Consider the following 22404-nt stretch of genomic DNA (forward strand, 5'->3'; position numbering starts at 1 on the left):
AAACTGTCGATATTGTGTCTAGACTCAAGTAGATTTGTGGCTAGATTAACAGACAGATTTGTCCCAAAATTGTTACTCGCTGTATATGAGTCTGATTTCAAATTTTTAAAATTCAAAATGGTTGATCCAATATGGCGGACATTTTCAAAAATGTATCGGATTCACTACTTAAGGGCATGTCCAAGGTGTAAAATGTAAACAAACCAAAAGGTAAACAAACCAAGCACTAAAATCGCACTTTTGTAACAGACGTTTCTCTTACAAAAATTAATATTTTTTCACATTCTTTACAAAAATGGAAAATTAGAGTATCAAAGTGTCCAATAAAATCATTTTTGACTATAAGAAATAAAAAGCAATTAGTAAATTAACTAATTAAAATTACCTGTAAAATAGCATTTTTGACGCGTCGCGAAAAATAAACTGTTTGAGTATATCAACCGCACTGACGATGAAGAAGTCTCATGTCAGCGATTGGACCTTCAACATGTGGAAAGGGAAATTTTTCCCTTTCCTCCTTGAAATTACAAGAGAAAGGGTAAAATCTTCTTCATCGTCCGTGCGGTTGATATAGTCAAACACTTTAGTTTTTCGCAACGAGAACTCTGTTGCTCGCTGCGCGTGCGCAGGCTGTACCAAGGTCGCAATGATATCACCATGCGAAAATGCACATTTTGTTTTCGACTATAACTTTGTTGTTTTCTCATGCTTTCAGCTATGCTAGGTATAGTTACCAAATTCAATACTTTAGTTAACCATTTCCATAAAGAAAATATGAATTTATATTTATTTATGCAAATGAGATGGTCGAAAAAATGCTTCTCTATTCGGTCTATAGTGAAGCATTTTTTCGACCATCTCATATGCATAAATAAACATAAATTCACATTTTCATTATGGAAATGGTAAACTAAAGTATTGAATTTGGTAACTATACCTAGCATAACTAAAAAAAATGAGAAAATAACTAAGTTTCATTCAAAACAAAATGTGCACTTCTGCATGGTGCTGTCAATGCATTCTTAGTATGGTCTGCGCACGCGCAGAGAGCAACAGAGTTCTCGTTGCGAAAAACTAAAGTGTTTGACTATATCAACCGCACGGACGATGAAGAAGATTTTACCCTTTCTCTTGTAATTTCAAGGAGGAAAGGGAAAAATTTCCCCTTCCACATGTTGAAGGTCCAATCGCTGACATGGAACTTCTTCATCATCCGTGCGGTTGATATACTCAAACAGTTTATTTTTCGCGACGCGTCAAAAATGCTATTTTACAGGTAATTTTAATTAGTTATTTTACTAATTGCCTTTTATTGCTCATAGCCAAAAATGATTTTTTTGGACACTTTGAAACTCTAATTTTCCATTTTTGTAAAGAATGTGAAAAAATATTAATTTTTGTGGGAGAAATCGCTATTACAAAAGTGCGATTTTAGTGCTTGGTTTGTTTACCTTTTGGTTTGTTTACATTTCACAAGTTGGACATGCCCTTAAAACTTGATACTCGGGGGTTTTCGTGCACGGAGAGAAAATATATATTAAGTTTTGTAAAAGTATTTTACAAATTGGGAAAAAAGTGCGACAAAGCGAAATTTTAGTATAAACAATAATAAACTTTAAAAAAACTTATGTGAAATATAATAAAGTTTTATTAGAATTTAATTAATATTCTTGATATTTGATATTCTTGATATTTACTTATTCACATAAGTTTTTCTAAATTTTAGTATTTTTTATATCCAAATTTTGCTTTGTCGCACTTTTTCCCCAAATTGTAAAATACTTTTACAAAATTTAATATATATTCTCTCTCCGTGTGATCGTTGATTATGAATCCAATGTTAGTTTCCAAAAATTCAAAATGGTTTGTGACGGAAACGAATAAAATCAAAGTTAAAATTTAATTATTTATCGAAAATGTTTTTGTTTTCTATTCGACGCTCTACGAAAATTTGTTGTACGCTCCTGAGTGCCGATAGTGCGCGTGCGCTCAGCCTCCGACCAATGGTGAGCGAGAAGCTCTCTCCCGCCGAGATCTTCTCCCTCCAGCGCGACCCAAATCGAGGACCCCGAATGCACGGTCCGAGATCGTCACTTCTCAAAGCGGTGTTACCGCAGAAGGAGCTCGAAGCGGTCTTACTGCAGCGAAAGGGTTTTACCCTAAGTGGTCTTACCACAGGTCATGAGGTTTGATCTCGAAACGGTTTTACCGTAGTCACTAGGAGACGATTCTCTTAACGCGGTCTCTACGACGACGAAATGGTTTTACCATGATCTACGATTTTATGAACGGTTTAACGTGAGTAAAATGCCGTCTACGCGCACGTTTCACGAAGTCGCGAATTAATATCCGCGCATACACCGATGTTCACGTTCCCGCCGCTACCGTTTTCCGTTTTTAACGAACCCTGACTGACGAGCTAATCCCTCTCAATTAACATTCATTACAGGTTATTCGATATGGTAAAATTTTGTATTCAATATAATTTAAAAAGGTTTTTGTAATCAGCGATCATAAACACTACCGAGTATGAATATTAAATCAATTTTAAATTTTATGACTTTATTTGGAAAAATTATCCGCCATATTGGATGTGACTTTTCCCCGTAAACATCAGAATAACGAATATCATATAAATCCCATGAGTTTTTGAAAATTATATCCACCATAATAGATCCGTCATATTAAATTTTTAAAAACTAACATCGAAATTATAATCAGTGATCCCAAAAACCTCCAAGTAACAAGTTTCAAATGATTCTGGTGATTTTTGGAATATTTCTGCCATATTGGATCCTACATTTTAAAAATCTGACTTTAGATTTGTGACCAGGGACCGTAAAAACCCTTGTATACCAAGTTTCATAAAAAAATTAATTTTTAATTCTTATGTCTGCCATAATGGATCCTACATTTTGAATTTTTTAAATCTGACTTCATATTCGTGATCAGGGACTGCAAAAACCCTTGTATACCAAGTTTCATAAAAAAGATGAATTTTTTAATTTTTATGTTCGCCATATTGGATTCGACATTTTGAATTTGGAAAATCTGACTTTAAATTCGTGATCAGCGATTCCGAAAACAATAGAGAGGATAATTTAAATTTCTAAATATTTCTTAATTTTGGAGTTTTTAATTTTTGCCAAAAATTTACGATTCTGGCCCACCGTGCGGGAGCAGTATCTTTTTTGCATCGAGATCAAGCGAAATGGTATTCATTTGTTGAGAAGGAACCATTTAAAGGGTCCTGTTCGTTTGGATTGTAGTCATATGGGATTTCAATTACAGGAATGTTTGGATTTGGAAGTTCTTGTTGGAGAGAGACAATTTCAGGAAGGTTAGGTTGTTGTAGATATTGGTGGATTTGGCAGAGTTAGCTGTTTGGAATCCCTTGATTATGTTCTAGATTTTTTAAATCCCATAGAAGGGTTAGGGGCCATTCAAGTATTAATTGGTGCTGTGGATCTCCTTTCAACTGCTGTGGAGCAATCATCATTCCACCATACAGGTTTGGATTTACCAGGCTTGCGACCTCTGTTGGTAGGCTTGACACCTCCAGAATCAATAACAGATTCTTTAATCTTCTCAATTAGTTTAGTGTAAGTTTGGATATCAGGAAGAATGGATTTATTTTCAATGTCGTTCAAAATGTAAATAGCGACGTAATTTATTTTGGAATGGAAGGGTTTCCAGTTTATTTTAAATAAATTGTATCTAGTGCTGTTAGATTTCGAATATTTTGGTCTAAAAGTCAGTGTGGATATTAGAGGATAATAGTCAGAGAAAAAGAACGGCATTGATCGGCTGTATGACGAAAACGTTGACAATAATGACACTTCTTAGGAGGGGGAATCATGGGTGTGACAGAAAATAGATAGTTAAATGAATTGATAAATCTAGGAATCGTTGGAGAGTTAAAGGTGATTTCAACAATATCAGTAAGAACGTTTCATGGGTTAACATCACCTTTTAAGAGAAAGGATTACTGGTTTTGATAAAAAGACCATATTTTCGTGTAGTTCCAGGAGAGTAATTTTAGTATCGATGTTTTTGATGAAACCCTTTTTATAAAATAAAGAAATTGGAGGAAATGTAAGGTATGGTTGATTCTTATTTTTGTAGTGTTCGAGGATTTTGTTTGCATCGGAATAATTTGCACAAATTATCTTAGTGCTATTTTGGCCATTAGCAGAAATCGTTAAGGGGCCTGGAGTAATTGCTCTGATTTTTTTGCGAAAGCAATCGGATTGTAACGGCCGATGTTCACAGATGGATCCTGCTTGAATCGAACTGGAGGATTACTATGAAGGTTGATTCATGCATTGAGAATACCTTAAGTTTGTTTTGGAAGTGATTGAGGAGGATTGCCATTCTAAATTATTATTGTTATCTGATGGGATTGTTGACGTTGCTTGCCGTGAAAAGGTTTTATTAAGGGAAGAATTTTTGGAATAGGGATCAAAAGGTGTAGACTCACCCTTAGAACCCAGTTGTGATTTTGATTCACGAACGCGTTTGCAAGAGTTTTGTGAAAAGGAGTCGTTCTTCGACTTTTCAGACCAGCTAGCATGTCGGACGCTCCTCTTGTTGGTTTAGAGTTGTGGCTGTAATTGTTGGTTGCCGGGAATGGAAGCGTCAACATTGTGTAGAGTTGTTAAATTTTCATTTGTAGGCTCCAAAGAATAGGTAGAGGTAGATGCACTTGGAATGTTCCCAGACTTCGCTGTGGAATTAATAGGAGATCAGTCAAGAGAATCAGACATTTCCTATTAAAAGGAAAAAAAAAATTTTTTCTTTATTTATTTGTTATCTTTTTATTTATTTTTCATTATTTTAATAAAATAAAATAATTTGATTAATAGGTTGATTGTTAAAAATTCCTCTCTGGTATATAGTGTTTAGACAAATAAATTTACATAAAATTTAAAATTAGATAGTTAAAGTTGATTGGGACATTACACTTATTAAGGCATTCAACTTGTTTTAATATTAATTACCAGAATATATAAGTAGATAAATTTGTTTTACCATTTGTAGATTCAAGGGAGATTATTTTAAAGAAATATAAAGGACGCTAGTAAGTACATGCGTAAAATGACTGTTTGGCGATGTGGTTGCTGGTGAATGAAATCAAAGGAAAATTTTCCTGTTTATATTGTCTGAGAATTTTCAGAATATAATTTATTCAAATCTTCTTTATGTTCGAATGGATTTAACACGTGTTGATGATGGTCCTGTTGTTTATGTTTGAAAGAAAAGTTGAAACTTCATGTTGGTGTAGTATGGCGTGAGAATTTTAAATTTGTTAAATATTGATATATATTGAATTAATCTAAAACTTTAGTAAAATAATAGTATTAAAAAGAATTTGCTATCTTTTACAATACACGGAGAGAAAAATCAAGCGTTTGTAGTATGGAGACTTCCTATGGTAATTTTGTATGAACGCCCTGCTTAAGAGGCGTGTCCTTATACCTCAGTTGCATGAAACATATACTAAAATAGCATGGATCTCTCTTGCAATCGTAGTATACTGACGTCCCATGCGTTAAAGGTAGAACTTTTATACTGATAACGTAGAAATTGATACAAATACAGTAGAAATTTTATGCCTATTGCGCATGTGCATTCTTTTACGAAATAAGGTTAACTGTCCATACTAAAAACGTTTGATTTTTCTCTCTGTGTAGTGATTAAATTAATCTTGACACGGATGTAATACGGCGCGAAGGATATTGGATTTAGACCAATAAAAATAATAAAGAAACTCCTCCCATTTTCACAATCAATTTTTCTATTTGTTTTGAGTTAAACAAAATGGAGAAAAATTTATTTTTTAAGAAGTAAAACATATAATTCCAACCACCCCCCCAAAAAGTGCATGATTTAGACCAATTAAAATAAAATTTAAACTCCTCCTTCTTAAAGAAAAATATTTTTTATTTGTGGCTTCAATAAAACAAAATGGAGAAAATATTAATATTTAAAAAATATAAAATTTAGTCCCAACCGCCAAAAGATAAAATGGATGTTTAAGACCAATTAAATTAAAATTTAAACTCCTCCCTTTTTATAAAAACTATTTTTTGTCCTACATGCGCGATAAACTCGACTTTCCGTGCATGCAAAGCGTGCGGAAAGTAAGCTTTTGCCGCCCGACTACCAACAGCGGGCGGAAAAACTACTTTTCCGCCCGCTTACCAGCAGCGGGCGGAAAAATCACTTTTCCGCCCGCTGCTTTAGCAGTATTAAATAAATACTACTAATTATTATATTATCACTTTCTATTACTTCAAATAAAAACGGAGTCAATTTTTAAGTAAAATTTATCAAAAATATTCGGACTCGCCTTAAGGCGCTTGCACACTTCCAAATTTTTAGGCGAGCAGCGAATTTTCACGGCCTTGAAATGCACATTACTAAATATGATTGGCTCTGACAAAAGTACATTTTCACGCAGCTTTTTGTAGAGCTAATCATATTTAGTAATGTGAGTTTCAAGGCCATGAAAATTCGCTGCTCGCCCAAAATTTTGGAAGTGTGCAAGCGCCTTTAGGCTTAATAAAAATGTTTCATACACATTTAATAATTAGTGCATATTCATTTTTGAATTTACTGATGTGTCTTGTTTATCGCGCATTTGGACAAAAAATATCGTGTGCAACTCGGGCGGAAATGTCAATTCTGACCTCGTACGATTGCCGCCCTCGCTTCGCTCGTGCGGCAAATTTCGAACTCGGTCAGGAATTGACAACTTTCCGCCCTTGCCACACAATATACTATTTCATTCGTGGGTTTAAAAGAACGAAATGGAAAAAATATTAAACTTTAAAAAATATAAGTCTCAACCCCTCGCAAAAAAGCTGCTATTAGCCAATAAAAAAATTAAACTTTCGTTCTTTTGAACCCACGAATGAAAAATAGTTTTTATTAAAAAGGATGAGTTTAAATTTTAATTTAATTGGTCTTAAGAATCCATTTTATCTTTTGGGGGTTGGGACTAAATTTTATATTTTTTAAAGTTTAATATTTTCTCCATTTTCTTCTATTGAAGCCACAAATAAAAAATATTTTTCTTTAAGAAGGAGGAGTTTAAATTTTATTTTAATTTTTCTAAATCATCCATTTTTCTTTTTGGGGGTTGGAATTATATGTTTAATTTCTTAAATATAAATTTTTCTCCATTTTGTTTAACTGAACCAATGAATAAAATTTAAACTCCTCCTTCTTAATCGAAGCTTCTTTTCTATTTGTTGGTTGAGCTAAACAAAATGGAGAAAAAATTAAATATTTGAATTTAAAACATACTATTCCAACCCCCAAAAGAAGAAATGGATGTTCTAGTCCAATTAAAATAAAATTTAAACTCCTCATTCTTAAAGAAACCTTTTTTCTATTTGTTGGATCAATAGAACAAAATGGAGAATAGTATATTGTGTGGCAAGGGCGGAAATGTCAATTCCTGACCGAGCTCGAAATTTGCCGCACGAGCAAAGCGAGTGCGGCAATCGTACGAGGTCAGAATTGACATTTCCGCCCGAGTTGCACACGATATTTTCTGTCCAAATGCGCGATAATCAAGACGCAACCGTAAATTCAAAAATGAATATGCACTAATTATTAAATGTGTATGAAACATTTTTATTAAGCCTAAGGCGAGTCCGAATATTTTTGATAAATTTAACAATAAAATTTTACTTAAAAATTGACTCCGTTTTGATTTAAAGTAATAGAAAGTGATAATAATTATAATAATTAGTAGTATTTATTTAATACTGCTAAAGCAGCGGGCGGAAAAGTGATTTTTCCGCCCGCTGTTGGTAGTCGGGCGGCAAAAGCTTACTTTCCGCCCGCTATGCATGCACGGAAAGTCGAGTTTATCGCGCATGTAGGACAAAAAATATTAAACTTTAAAAAATTTAAAATTTAGTCCCAACCCCCAAAAGATAAAATAGATGTTTAAGACCAATTAAATTAAAATTTAAACTCCTCCCTTTTAATAAAAACTATTTTTCATTCGTGGGTTTAAAAGAACGAAATGGAGAAAATATTAAAATTTAAAAAATATAAGTCTCAACCCCTCACGAAAAAAACTGCTATTAGCCAATAAAAAAATCAAACTCCTCCTAAATTTTTATTCATTGGTTCAGTTAAACAAAATGGAGAAAAATTTATATTTAAGAAATAAAACATATAATTCCAACCCCCAAAAAGAAAAATGGATGATTTAGAAAAGTTAAAATAAAATTTAAACTCCTCCTTCTTAAAGAAAAATATTTTTTATTTGTGGCTTGAATAGAACAAAATGGAGAAAATATTAAACTTTAAAAAATATAAAATTTAGTCCCAACCCCCAAAAGATAAAATGGATTTTTAAGACCAATTAAATTAAAATTTAAACTCTTCCTTTTTAATAAAAACTATTTTTCATTCGTGGGTTCAAAAGAACGAAATAGAAATTTAGGAGGAGTTTGATTTTTTTATTGGCTAATAGCAGTTTTTTTCGTGAGGGGTTGAGACTTATATTTTTTAAAGTTTAATATTTTCTCCATTTCGTTCTTTTGAACCCACGAATGAAAAATAGTTTTTATCAAAAGGGAGGAGTTTAAATTTTAATTTAATTGGTCTTAAACATCCATTTTTTCTTTAGGGGTTGGTAATATATGTTATTTTTCAAATATTAATTACTTTCTCCATTTTCTTTAACTTAACCAGCAAATAAAAAATTGCACTTTGAAAATAGGAGGTGCTTATTTTTATTGGCTAGAAGCCTTTTTTTCTTAATGGGTTAAGGCTAAATGTAACTTTTTAAAAATTAAATATTCACTCCCTTTTTGTACTGTTGAACCAACGAATAAAAAAATTGCTTTCTTAAAGTAGGAGGAGTTATTTTTTATATTCTACTAAATATAATAATAATAATTAATTTTTAATCAAAATTAATTGTTCATGTTATTTATTTTTTACATGAAATTGTTTAAAAAATTTTTATTCAAATTTATTTTTCTAAGTAAAATACTGATTTTTAGCTTTGAATAATATTTATTTAAATAAATTCATCTATTTTAATAATCGAAAAAGTTTTGCTAAATTTCTAATTTTTGATCTCATTGTTGTAAAAAAACGTTTTCTAAAGGTAAAAGATATGTTTTATTAGAATATCTCTTAAATAAAAAAAGCAATTTGTTTTAATGTTTACTATATTTAGGTACACATCATTTTGAAATTTCGCGCGTTTATCCAAATCAGTTCCTTTCGTTCCGCCGTTCAGACATTTTTAGTTTTTTTGATGAACTTTTTTACACTATTTAAAGTCTAACCACCTATGTACATTTATGTTTATCGAATCTGTTAGGAATTTCAAGTAATTATTAATTATTTAGAGATTTATTTATTGCAATTTTTGATTAAATCGAATCTCTAAATATCCATTTTATATTATTAATACTTCCTTTTGCTATATAACACCTTCTAAATAGTTTATTTCCACTTTTACCGTATGTCTACCATATGTCTACCATTTGTCCACTTTAAAAGTGGACATCAGGAAGGAAGAGTAAGGAGACCGAACTCTGCTTCTACAAATGTCTGAAAAATATGCACGAAAAGTGCCAGACTCACTGTAGGCCAGTCGGTGAGTGCAAAAACTGCCCAAAAATCCGAACAGCAAAGTCTAAACGGTTTCTGGTAGTTTGGGGGCTCCTTATAAGAGCCCCACAGTTTGCTCTCGATTTCCGGGTGCGAAAAAGAGTGTAAACAATCGCCAAAGTTTGGAAAACATGGTTTTTCGATGCTCGTTGCTTCCGGTTAAGTTTTAGGGGAAAAAGTTGTTATTGAAAGTTATAGAGCTTGGAAATACCTTTCAAATGATGGGTCATACGTTAAAAAAGGTTAATTAGTTTAGTTGCAAATGAATTTAAACCATTAAAAATAGCACTTCTTTAATTGTTTAATAACATTGTTAATAATTATCGAATTTGTTCATAACTTACCAGGAATGTTCTCCTTGCGAAGCTGAATAAATCCCAAAAAAAATTAACTAGATCAGAGAAATAGTTTATGCATAATTCCATTTGTTAACTAAAAACATGTAATTTTTCAACGGAATTTCCCCACTTTTGGTCCATCGAATTTCGATTTTTTTTTTTGGAAAGTACACTTAAGAAGTCAAACTTTCATCCTATTTAAATGGCCAATTGATTTTTTTTTATCTAAGTGCATAATAAAAAGGGTTAAAAAAGGGTATGTTTTTTTGTCATAAACAAATGGAATAACTCAGTCAATTTTCACTTTATCAATTTAGTGTAAACTGCATTTAATTTTATTTGTTTTCACAAAACTTTTTCAAAAAAAAAATCCAACCTAGTTTCAAGGGGGGGAGAGTTAGTTTTTATTTTTCAAAAAATTCCTGACTAGATAATAATTAATATTTTTAATTGAAAATTGTGCCACTTATAGTTCAATACATGTATTTTACGAAAAAAAATTGAACATAAGGTTTTGTGCATTTATTTTTCATTTACATCAAGTAAAAGTAAATACATCCTTTTTTCAACCTCTAAACGTCGGAGTGGGGGTACTCGGAGGAGCGTGATTCTCGCCGCCACAACTCAATTCAGCCGTTCAAATTTGCAAAAATTGTCATAACTTCGTTAATTATTTACCGATTTTAATCATTCTTTTTTTAATTTGATGTATTTTTTTACGCTGAATCCAAAAATGATTTTATATTTTTTCAAAATACAATATTTTTAAAAATAAAAGAGAAAATTTTTTTAACAAAAAATTTTTAATTATTATTTATAACATTTGACAAAAAATTCTTTTCGTACATTTAATTTCATTGCATTCAGAATAATATTATGACATAAAAAAATTCAAATTTTTTTATATAAGTGTGTAGCATCGTTGTATTGATAGTTGGACAGGTGTGCATATGTGAACCTAATGCTACACACTTATATAAAAATAATTTGAATTTTTTCATGTCATAATATTATTCTGAATGCAATGGAATTATATGTACGAAAAGAATTTTTTGTCAAATGTTATAAATAATAATTAAAAATTTTTTGTTAAAAAAATTTTCTCTTTTATTTTTAAAAATATTGTATTTTGAAAAAATATAAAATCATTTTTGGATTCAGCGTAAAAAATACATCAAATTAAAAAAAGAATGATTAAAATCGGTAAATAATTAACGAAGTTATGACAATTTTTGCAAATTTGAACGGCTGAATTGAGTTGTGGCGGCGAGAATCACGCTCCTCCGAGTACCCCCACTCCGACGTTTAGAGGTTGAAAAAAGGATGTATTTACTTTTACTTGATGTAAATGAAAAATAAATGCACAAAACCTTATGTTCAATTTTTTTTCGTAAAATACATGTATTGAACTATAAGTGGCACAATTTTCAATTAAAAATATTAATTATTATCTAGTCAGGAATTTTTTGAAAAATAAAAACTAACTCTCCCCCCCTTGAAACTAGGTTGGATTTTTTTTTTGAAAAAGTTTTGTGAAAACAAATAAAATTAAATGCCGTTTACACTAAATTGATAAAGTGAAAATTGACTGAGTTATTCCATTTGTTTATGACAAAAAAACATACCCTTTTTTAACCCTTTTTATTATGCACTTAGATAAAAAAAATCAATTGGCCATTTAAATAGGATGAAAGTTTGACTTCTTAAGTGTACTTTCCAAAAAAAAAAATCGAAATTCGATGGACCAAAAGTGGGGAAATTCCGTTGAAAAATTACATGTTTTTAGTTAACAAATGGAATTATGCATAAACTATTTCTCTGATCTAGTTAATTTTTTTTGGGATTTATTCAGCTTCGCAAGGAGAACATTCCTGGTAAGTTATGAACAAATTCGATAATTATTAACAATGTTATTAAACAATTAAAGAAGTGCTATTTTTAATGGTTTAAATTCATTTGCAACTAAACTAATTAACCTTTTTTAACGTATGACCCATCATTTGAAAGGTATTTCCAAGCTCTATAACTTTCAATAACAACTTTTTCCCCTAAAACTTAACCGGAAGCAACGAGCATCGAAAAACCATGTTTTCCAAACTTTGGCGATTGTTTACACTCTTTTTCGCACCCGGAAATCGAGAGCAAACTGTGGGGCTCTTATAAGGAGCCCCCAAACTACCAGAAACCGTTTAGACTTTGCTGTTCGGATTTTTGGGCAGTTTTTGCACTCACCGACTGGCCTACTGTGTTCTAGTTGATCACCAAATAAGTCGATCATGCGCATTGAACTAAAGTTCAGTGTTGACATAGATGAAAAGTGTGGTTATGTCAAGGTAAATATTACATAGTTTAAACAGTGTTAATTTTAAAAGCAAATTTATTTATTTGCAATTGTGATATTATTTAGATTTTCAAAATAATTTAATAATATATTTATGAAAAGGGAAAAATTTTGCGAAAATGGTTAAGAAGAATTGTGTTTATAACTAGAGTATATTTACATACCGTAGAAGGATAGAAGAGACTAATGTTTTTAGACTCTTTTTCTTTCTTTACATCCTGGCACACAACACGACATTTTTTTAAATAAAATAAATAAATAATTTTTAAAACGAAACGTATTATATATGTATCTCACTAAGACCGGCTAAATGTAAACATTAGATATTACATCTCACTCGCACAATTTTTACGAGAAACAGAGACACAACACAGCTTATGCGCATGATCAACTCATTTGGTGGTCGACTAGAACGCATCGAACCTGGCACTTTTCGTACATATTTCTCAGACATTTTCAAAGCGCTATCTGCACAGAGTTCGGTCTCCTTACTCTTCCTTCCTGGTGGACATATAGTAAATCCAAATCTGGCAGGGCGCTATAAAAAGAAGTACTTTACACACAGTTTTCTGTGTGTATAATTCAATTTTACAAGTTAGTGTTGCAAAATAGTTATTTATGATACAAGTGCGTAAAATCGTTGATTATACGAGTGTGACGTTTGCAGCTCGAGCCGAAGGCGAGTGCTGCAAGTCACACAAGTATAATCTGATTTACGCACGAGTGTCATACAAAATTTTTTGCAACACTAAAACAACTAAACTTGCAGCAATATTGCCAATATTACTGAAAGTTTAGGTGTAGTGGGGGAACTGTTAAATGAAGTTTTCTAGAAGCTAAAATAAAAATGTGATTGTAAATTGTTGTTTAAAAGCTTTAATTCATGGTTTCTCATCAAACAGTCACAAGAATGCGTAAAGTAATCATTTTACGCACTGAAAATCACTTTACACACTGGAATTCATTTTACACACTGCTAGCGGTGTGTAAAGTAACACTTTACACACCGCTATAAAATGAAGTACTTTACACACAGTTTTCTGTGTGTAAAATTCAATTTTACAGGTTAGTGTTGCAAAAAAAAATTTTATTGTATGCGTAGCTATTGCGCGCATGCGTTAAGATAGTTGAAGTGTTTTACTCTCTTAGTGGTTCATTTTGAGACACGATATGTGTTTCGAGTATCCGTCTTACAGTTAGGAGACGGGATATGTGTCTTAAGTCGGTTCTACAATGGGCACGAAATGAAATGTCTCAATATGAAACGTATTTTGTATCTCAATGGTTTAAACACTTAACCCTTTAATGGCCGAGTTTTTTGCCGTTATTATAAATGTATAATGTTTAGTAAATTCGATTATTTTATTATTCAATATGAGAAAAACATTTTTTTTAACATGTTCCACCCCTTAAAACCACCCTTAACGTATATTACTACCCAAAAAAATGGATAATTAATCTAAGTAATAAATTGAATATTTTTAGCTCCTGTCTGCTTTATAATTATTTATAAATATTGTCTGGTTGTTTAAAAATAAAAAATAATTATAAATAACCACTTGAACACCACCCTTAAAGTCAAATAGCCACCCCTTGACGATAAGAGTTTTTGTGAATATTTAAAAAAAATCTATAGATTCTATAAATGCATCTAAATTTTAAAAAAATATTTCTAAGTTACACAAATATGGATAATAATGTTAAACACCCCCCTTGGAACCCAACCCTATTTCATAATTATTCTTACATACTGTCAATAGTTTTGAACAATTAAGAAAATAATTTTTATAGATTCTATACGTTTCGAAAATAGAAAAAAATATTTGTATGATGACTAGGTAATGCTAGTAAATGTAAACTAGCCTCTAAAAACAACCCCATGGTCAAATAACCACCCCTTGTTGATAAAAGTTTTTGTGAATGATAAAAAAAATCTATAGCTTCTAAATGCTTCTAAATTATAAAAATAAGGTTTCTAAGTGACACAGATGTGGATAATATTATTAAGCACACCCCTCGAAACCACCCATACTAACTGCATAACAAGATTCAGGCGAATCTGATAAATTTTTTTTATTTTTTTGTCTGCCATATTGAATCCGCCATTTTGAATTTTTGAAAACTGACATCGGATTCGTAATAAGCGACCCTGCAAACCCCCGATGAACAAATTTTATGCGAATTTGGTAGATTTTTAAATTTATCGTCCGCCATGTTGGATCCGCCATTTTGAATTTTTGAAATCTGACATCGGATTCGTAAGCAGCGACCCCGAAAAGCCCCAAGTAACAATTTTTGGACGAATCTGATGAATTTTTAATTTATCGTCCGCCATGTTGGATCCGCCATTTTGAATTTTTGAAAACAAACATTGGATTCGTAAACAGCGACCCCAAAAACCCCCGAGTAACTAATTTTAGGCGAATTTGGCAGATTTTTAAATTGTTTCGTTTTTTTGGGATAGTTTTCATTTATTTTTTTACCCTGAGGTAAAATTTTCTTATTAATTTTTTTTACAAAGTTTATAATATTTTAAAACATATGTTACTTTGAAACCCGGAAAAAAAATTTTTTTCTTGAATTTATACCTTTTTTTAAATTTTTGTCATTTTTTGCGTTTTTTGAAGGGGTGTATTTCATAAAGGGTAGTATTTTAGAAAATGGCATTCATATGTATTTGTTACTCTCGCTCACCCCTTCAAAATGAGACCTTAGCGAAGTTGATCCGTTAAGTTTTAAGAAAGTTATTATTTATTGAAGTAGGTGGTACGTATGTGTACCACTGGCCATTAAAGGGTTAAAGCAACTCATTTTGAGACACTTGTGAGATACCAGTTTTTGCAGTGTTTTTCTGAAACTTGTTTTTTATATATAAGTTAAACCATATTTTTTTGCATATATTACGTAACGTTTATAATGGGGGGGTTAAAGCTATTCGTTACGTTAAGCAAACAATGGCGCTAATGTGCGTAACATTGCATTACGAAGGGGTGGAGGGGAACGGTTAAATCTTTCAAAAATTAGCGGAGTTCGATTCTTAAACCTTTGATATTTTTATGACATGTCTTCTGTAAAATGATTCTTAAAATGTGTTTTTTAATTTACAGAGGGAAAATAAAAAAGGACAAGTTGAAGTCTCCTTGTGCCAGGAGAAAAGTGATAGAAAAGATGTAAGTGGAGGATCGCTAGTCCTAACACTCTTACGACTGAGATGTTCTATGCAAACAATGCATGAACATGAAATGCTACGAGGTCAAATGTATATTAAAATGTCACTTGTAGAAGGAGGTAAGGTGACTCACTTTTGGAAAAGCAATCGCTTTGCTCCTTGTATTTCTACAAAGTTTGCACCGGAAATGGCTAAAGTAATTGCTGAAAATCACTACGAAGGTGCTCTAAACGACGTTAGTTTTGTTATCAAGTTTATTTCAAAAAATAAGCTCGGTAAGTTTGGTTTTTGTCTATAACATTAAGTTTTCTTATATTATCCCCAAGCATCCAAAAAGTTTGCATTAAGCTTGTCTGCGAAATTTATACCGAGAGTTCAGTGCAATTTCAATACGAATTTGCTATGTATTTAAACTGAATTTGTGCACGGAAAAGTTTTTGGGTGAGCAGCTGTATCAGTTGTGGTGACCGTTGCGTTACTTAAACTACGGCAGAGAGGCATTCACAATTGAAGTTCTGGCTGCAATAAGGGGACGAACGCTAGACTTGGAAGGGATACTACCAGTCAGGTATCAGTAAAAGCCTTGAGCGGCTCACTGCTACCTGACTGGTACTATCCCTTTCAACCATGCGTTCGTCCCCTTATTGCAGCCAGCCCTTCAATATGGTAAAGCAGCTCACCCGTGGGAGTTATAGGTAATGTTTATGGCCTAACAGTGATTAATGCATGAAGTACACTGTAAAAACAGTGTCTCAATGTAAGACGTTTCTGTCCCCACTTTTGAAACATTTGAGGTGTTTTACCTTAATAATTTTGAGATAAAACACCTCAAATGTTTTAAAAGTGGGGACAAAACGTCTTACATTGAGACACTTACAGAAAAATAATTATAGTGTTATTTTCAGTGTTATAATTCTATCAATTGTGTATGAACTGTGTTTTCCATTTTTCCCATGCGCAGCGCTAGTGTTCCTTTCGGTATTTTTCACCTACTAAGCGGGTACCGAAATCTGGCCCATTTATAATGTATTTCGTTTGGTCTCCTTATACTACTTCATGGATTAATGGTTTGTTGACATAACCTACATTTGAAACTATTGTTAAAGGACTTTAAAAATTTCTATCGAAACATTTAAAAAAACAGACTGAAATTATACTAAGGACACACTCTAAAAAATTCCGTTGTTAATTTACAACGTCGGACGTTGGAAATTATTTGCTTCACGTCCAACGTAGTAAGCTTACAAGCTGCTAGTAGTAAAACACGACCTAAATGTAATTAAACAATCCGCGTGTTATTGCACAACCTCAAAGTAAAATTACAATTTTTGCGTTATGAAACATGCCGTGTGTAAATATATCAAAAAATTGGGTTGTATTACTATAAATAAGGTTATGTAAGCAGTTCGCGTATTTTTCTCAAAATTTATAGAAATTAATTTCTATCACTGAAAAAACACAGGAAAATTTCAAACTGAATTAAATTAAACATATTTTTTATTTTATAACTACCACGGGGGATAATCTTTCTTTGATAATATAGCTGGGCTTTTATATTAAGGCCTTAATTTTGAACTATATGGGTGATTTTCAAATAACTGTCATATTTGCATGACCCCATAGATAAATAACTAATAAAATCATTTTTTTTTGACAATCACTTCATAAATCACTTAACCCCTTCAGTGTGTAGCTAAAATATAACAAAATGGTCCCAAAATGTGTAAGACCTTCTGGTGAATAAATTTTCATGACACTAGGTACTTAAGGGTTTTTGGGGTCGCTGATTACGATTCCAATGTTAGTTTTCAAAAACTCAAAATGGCGGATCCAATATGGCGGACAAGATTTTGAAAAATTCTTTGGATTCGCTTAAAATTCGTTACTCGGGGGTTTTCATGGTCGCTGATTATGAATATAACATTAGTTTTTTAAAATTTAAAATGGCGGATCCAAAATTGCGGACACGAATTTAAAAAATTCATTGGATTCGCTTAAATTCGTTATTCGGGGGTTTTCGTGGTCGCTGATTATGAATATGACATTAGTTTTTTGAAATTCAAAATGGCGGATCCAAAATGGCGGTCACGATTTTGAAAAATTCATTGGATACGCTTAAATTCGTTATTCGGGGGTTTTTGGGGTCGCTGATTATGAATCTGTTATTAGTTTTTCAAAGTTTAAATGGTAAGAATTTTTAAAAGAATTTATCCACTTTTGAAATTTTTTGGCGGACATTTTGGATGAAAAATAATGTATTTTGAAAATATGACTTCAGAATCGTGATCAGCGACCCCAAAAACCCCCAAGTAAGAATTTTTAAAAGAATTTATCCACTTTTGAAATATTTCAAAAATTTTGGCGGCCATTTTGGATGAAAAATTATTTATTTTGAAAATCTGACTTCAGAATCGTGATCAGCGACCCTAAAAACCCCCGAGTAAGAATTTTTGCGAATATACGTTAAGATGTTTTCTTGTTTGGACCATGACGTGTATACACGTCATCCACAGTCAGGGGGTTAATGGTAAAATTGTCAGGTTCGTGGCATACGTTTTTTTTAATTTTGTTCTGAAATTGTTAGGTGATCAAATATTGAGACTATCTTTTGAGTACTTTGTAGGCCAAATCTAACTTGATGTTTTACATATAAAAATATTTTTATTATAATGATATTCTACGTACACGAGCACTTTTTCATGTTTTAAATTGTTAATTACTTTGTACCTACACTTGTTAACGAAATCGTGAATTTACTACTCAATTTTATTTTTAATTGACTTCTACTGACATTATTTTGAAGTGCGAACATTGAAAAGAAAATATTTATTCGGTTATTTATTTATTTACGTGTTCTAACTGTGACACACATGTCAGGACCGTGGCACAATGTCAGGTCCGTGGCATGTCACTTTTGCGTTTTTCATCGCGTAACTTTAAAAATATTCAAGATCTTGTAGTTTCCTTTTGAACATATCCCAGGCGCGAAGTGACGCCGAGTTCAGGCTTTATAAAGATTGGCCGAGCATTGGTCAACATTGATTGAGCATGAGTGAATCAGCGAGAGCAGGAATGATCGAAGCTTTAATGTAACACCGATTCCAGACTGCAGCGCGAGCCTTGATTCAGCATTGGACACCAATGATCAATCAATGCTGCGGAAGCCTAATGCAGGACTGAAACAAGACTGCTTCCACTGTTCCCAAATTTACTCGTTTCTCACGTTTATTCAATATAATTTGAATATATGAATTATTAATAATAATAAATATTATTGTTATTATTTTAATTCATGTATGTGTGTATATATATATTTAATGACAATAAGTTACTATTATAATAATTATATTATTTTCATATAAATAATATATTACTAACAATAAATGTCATTTGAAATAGCAATACTAAAAAAATAATTTTAGTAAAAAAATACAATTTTTCTGTTAATCGTTACATTTTTTTCTTGATTTTTAACACTTTTAACATTATTTATAAACATGTTCACATTTTTTATTCACAACACAACACACAATTTTATTATTTTATATGACGCTTAAAACAAAGAATGAAAAATTATTCGCCACAGAAGGCTGGAAGGCTTCTCGCCTAATTTACTATATCAATGCCAGTGCCGTCAGTGTCAGTCAATATTGGTTCAGCATGGGACACCAATGTTCGTCCCATGCTCGATTCAAGACTCGGTCAATCTTGATACAATATTCAGTTTCTTTATTACCGTGTGCACTGTACAATATTATCTATAAATATTTATAAATTATATTTAATATTAAAATATTTTTTATGATAATTTTATAAGTTAAATTATATATATTATTTTTTTTCTTGTACGTGTCAAATTATTAATTTCAAAGTTCAAGAGTTTCGTTTATCTGAAAAATTTTCAGTGAAAAAATGTTCATTTGGGTGTAATAAATATTTATGCCTAGTAGTTGTACACTAGGATTGACTGTTTAGTAAATATTATCAAAAAACTATTTTTTGTCAAACGCGCGCGACTAAACACAAATAACCTTGAAACTCCAGCATTACCAACTCAACACATACGTTAAACTCTTGAGTTGGCAATGCTAAAGTCTCAAGGTTATTTGTATTTAGTCGCACGCGTTTGACAAAAAATAGTTTTTTGATATTATTTACTAAACAGTTGATCCAAGTGTACAACTACTAGGCATAAATATTTATTACACCCTAATGAACATTTTTGCACTCTTGAACTTTGAAAACAATAATTTGACACTGTGCAAGAAAAAAATAATAACATATAATTTAACTTTATTTATATGAACCTTATATAATTAATAGTAATAAATAATATAATAATAATATAAAAATAACGATAATAATAATAATTATTATTAATAATTAATATAAATATTATACACTAAATAAATATTAATATTTATTTACCAATTGATATCTTAATAATAATAATTAATAATAATTTTTAAATAGTATACAAAATTATCATAAAAAATATTTTAATATTAAATAATTTATAAATATTTATATCTAATATTGTTAAGTGCACACGGTAATAAATAAACTATCAAGATTGATTCAAGCTTGAATAAAGATGGGATGTTCAAGCTTCACTCACGAAGATTGACCGAGTCTTGAATCGAGCATGGGTTGAACATTGGTGTCCCATGCTGAACCAATATTGAGAGACAATGATATAAAGACTGCTTCAACTCTGGGTTACCCACGCTGGGCGTTCAAGACTCAATCAAGCTTCAACCCATCGTCAGCATTGGTCTTTCGCGCCTGGGATACTTCAATAACAAAAATGTACTAAAATATTTAATGAATGTCAAATTTAGTACCTACACTATTTTAGCGGAAAAACCTCTTTAAGGTATTAGTCGCGCAGCTGGCTCTGGCCAAAAGTTTACCGGGCCGCTTACTAGAGTGGGGTAGTGAGAGCGACAGTTTAACTCCCCACTCTATTCGTTCGTATGAAAGTTCATATAATTTAATTTTTTTTTAACTTTCTGTCAATATATTTATAGTTTGGTGCGGTAAAAAAATGTCATGTTATTTTTATTCATTTGTTTCATCTAATTGAATACTTTGGTAGTTTTATTTCAAAATCTGACGATTAGTTATCATATAAATAATTATTAAACAAATTCAATACATGCATTGGGTGCTCCCTCCATGCAAAACGTATGAACATTGAATTCATTTTTTGAAGCTTTGAAACGGTCAAAATTAATGAAATTGCTCTCATTCTGTAGATAAATACTTCAGGAATAAGTATGCAAAATTGGAAAAAATCTGATGAAAACCATTTTACGCGACTAATATCTTACAAAAATGACAGTTATTTAAAAATCAGCCATATCATTCTACAGCTGTGACAAATGTTCTGGATGTTCCCCATTTGTTAATTAAAGTATAAATAATGACTTAACATTTTAAATTCTTGATAGTCAACACTAGAGTCCTAATCAGCAACCCCGAGAACCCCTGAATGATTAGTTTTAAGCGATTAAAAACATTTTTAAATTATTATAATGAATCTTTATTCACCAAAGACTAAAAGAAAAGGGTCAGTCCCATGAAGTAGTATAAGGAGACCCAACGCCAATAGTTATAGTGGCAAAAATCAGCATCATTTTGGGGGATCAGAGTTACTATGAGAAAATATAATCTGCACAACGTTCAGAGGCAGCGCGCTCATGCGGAGAAAATGTAAAGTACAGAATAAGTTTTAAGCAGACGATATTTTAATACCAAATTTCCACCACAGAGGCGCAACCTCTGAACGTTGTGAGAACACTCATAACTCTGATCCCCCAAATGCAGGCTGATTTTAAACCCGCGTGAGGTCTCCTTATACTACTTCGTGGTCAGTCCTTTATATTTCATCTAAAATCGTTGCACTGTATGTATGCAGTTAATAACAAAGCGAGCGTTAGTTTCTAATATTTCCAGAAGCATCTTAAAGGTGGAGTCCCATGTTGGCGTCAAATCACCTCATATCACTATCTCGTTCACAAACATATTTTATATTGAAGATTGAATAATTCTTTTTTTTTCACCAGTTTATTTTTACTCAAAATTTAAGGAAAAAAATATTTAAATAGTATATTACATTATAAGGGCAGAAAGTTCGAAATTCCTGCACTGCGCAAAATGATGCCCGAGGCGAAGCCGAGGGCATTATCGCGTAGTTTAGGGCTTTCGAATTTCTGCCCGTGTTATGTATACTATTTTTCATTATATACGGTCGAAAGTACGCTGGGTAATTTATTTTTTAAGAAAATTGCAATCGAGTTTCATTTGACAGCCGGCCATCTTTATTTACTTTTGCTCCTCACTTCAACGCCTCTAGCGGACACTCGTGAAGCTCTGGTTCCCAGGTGCGAATTTAGGTTGGCCGCCAGAGTTTGAAGGTTGGCCTAACTTTGGCAAGCAAAGTTTTGGTTGCCAGAGTTTGCCCAACTTTGGCAAGTACTTGTGCCCACAGTTGGCCCGACTTTGCAAGCCAACCATAAAATGCAGAGTTTAACCAACCGTCGGGCCAACTTTGGCGACAAAGGTTGGCACAACTTATCCAAACGTAGTTTAAAAGACTTTCAGTTTCGGTTGGCCGAACTCTGGGCCACGGTTGGCCCGACGGTTGGCAAAACTCTGTGAAACGCAGTTTAATTGACTAACATTTTTTTTGGTTGGCCGAACTCTGGGCCACGGTTGGCCCAACGGTTGGCAAAACTCTGTGAAACGCAGTTTAATTGACTTGATTTTTCTTGGTTGGCCGAACTCTGGGCAACGGTTGGCCCAACGGTTGGCAAAACTCTAGAAACGCAGTTTAAATGACTTAAACTTTCTTGGTTGGCCGAACTCTGGGCCACGGTTGGCCCAACGGTTGGCAAAACTCT

The 22404-nt window shown here is 32.1% G+C and overlaps 1 protein-coding gene across 1 annotated transcript in view; it reads left to right on the plus strand.

Moving 5' to 3' along the window:
* The window catches only part of LOC122502145, a 111409-nt gene that overhangs the window by 57879 nt on the left and 31126 nt on the right, over positions 1-22404 (plus strand). The window contains exon 3 of the mRNA XM_043612063.1: positions 15438-15774. Within this exon, the coding sequence (XP_043467998.1) occupies positions 15438-15774 (337 nt within the window). The remainder of the gene's footprint in view (positions 1-15437; positions 15775-22404) is intronic.

Source organism: Leptopilina heterotoma, unplaced genomic scaffold (genome assembly GCF_015476425.1).
Source record: "Leptopilina heterotoma isolate Lh14 unplaced genomic scaffold, ASM1547642v1 Lhet_106, whole genome shotgun sequence".
NCBI lineage: Eukaryota > Metazoa > Arthropoda > Insecta > Hymenoptera > Figitidae > Leptopilina > Leptopilina heterotoma.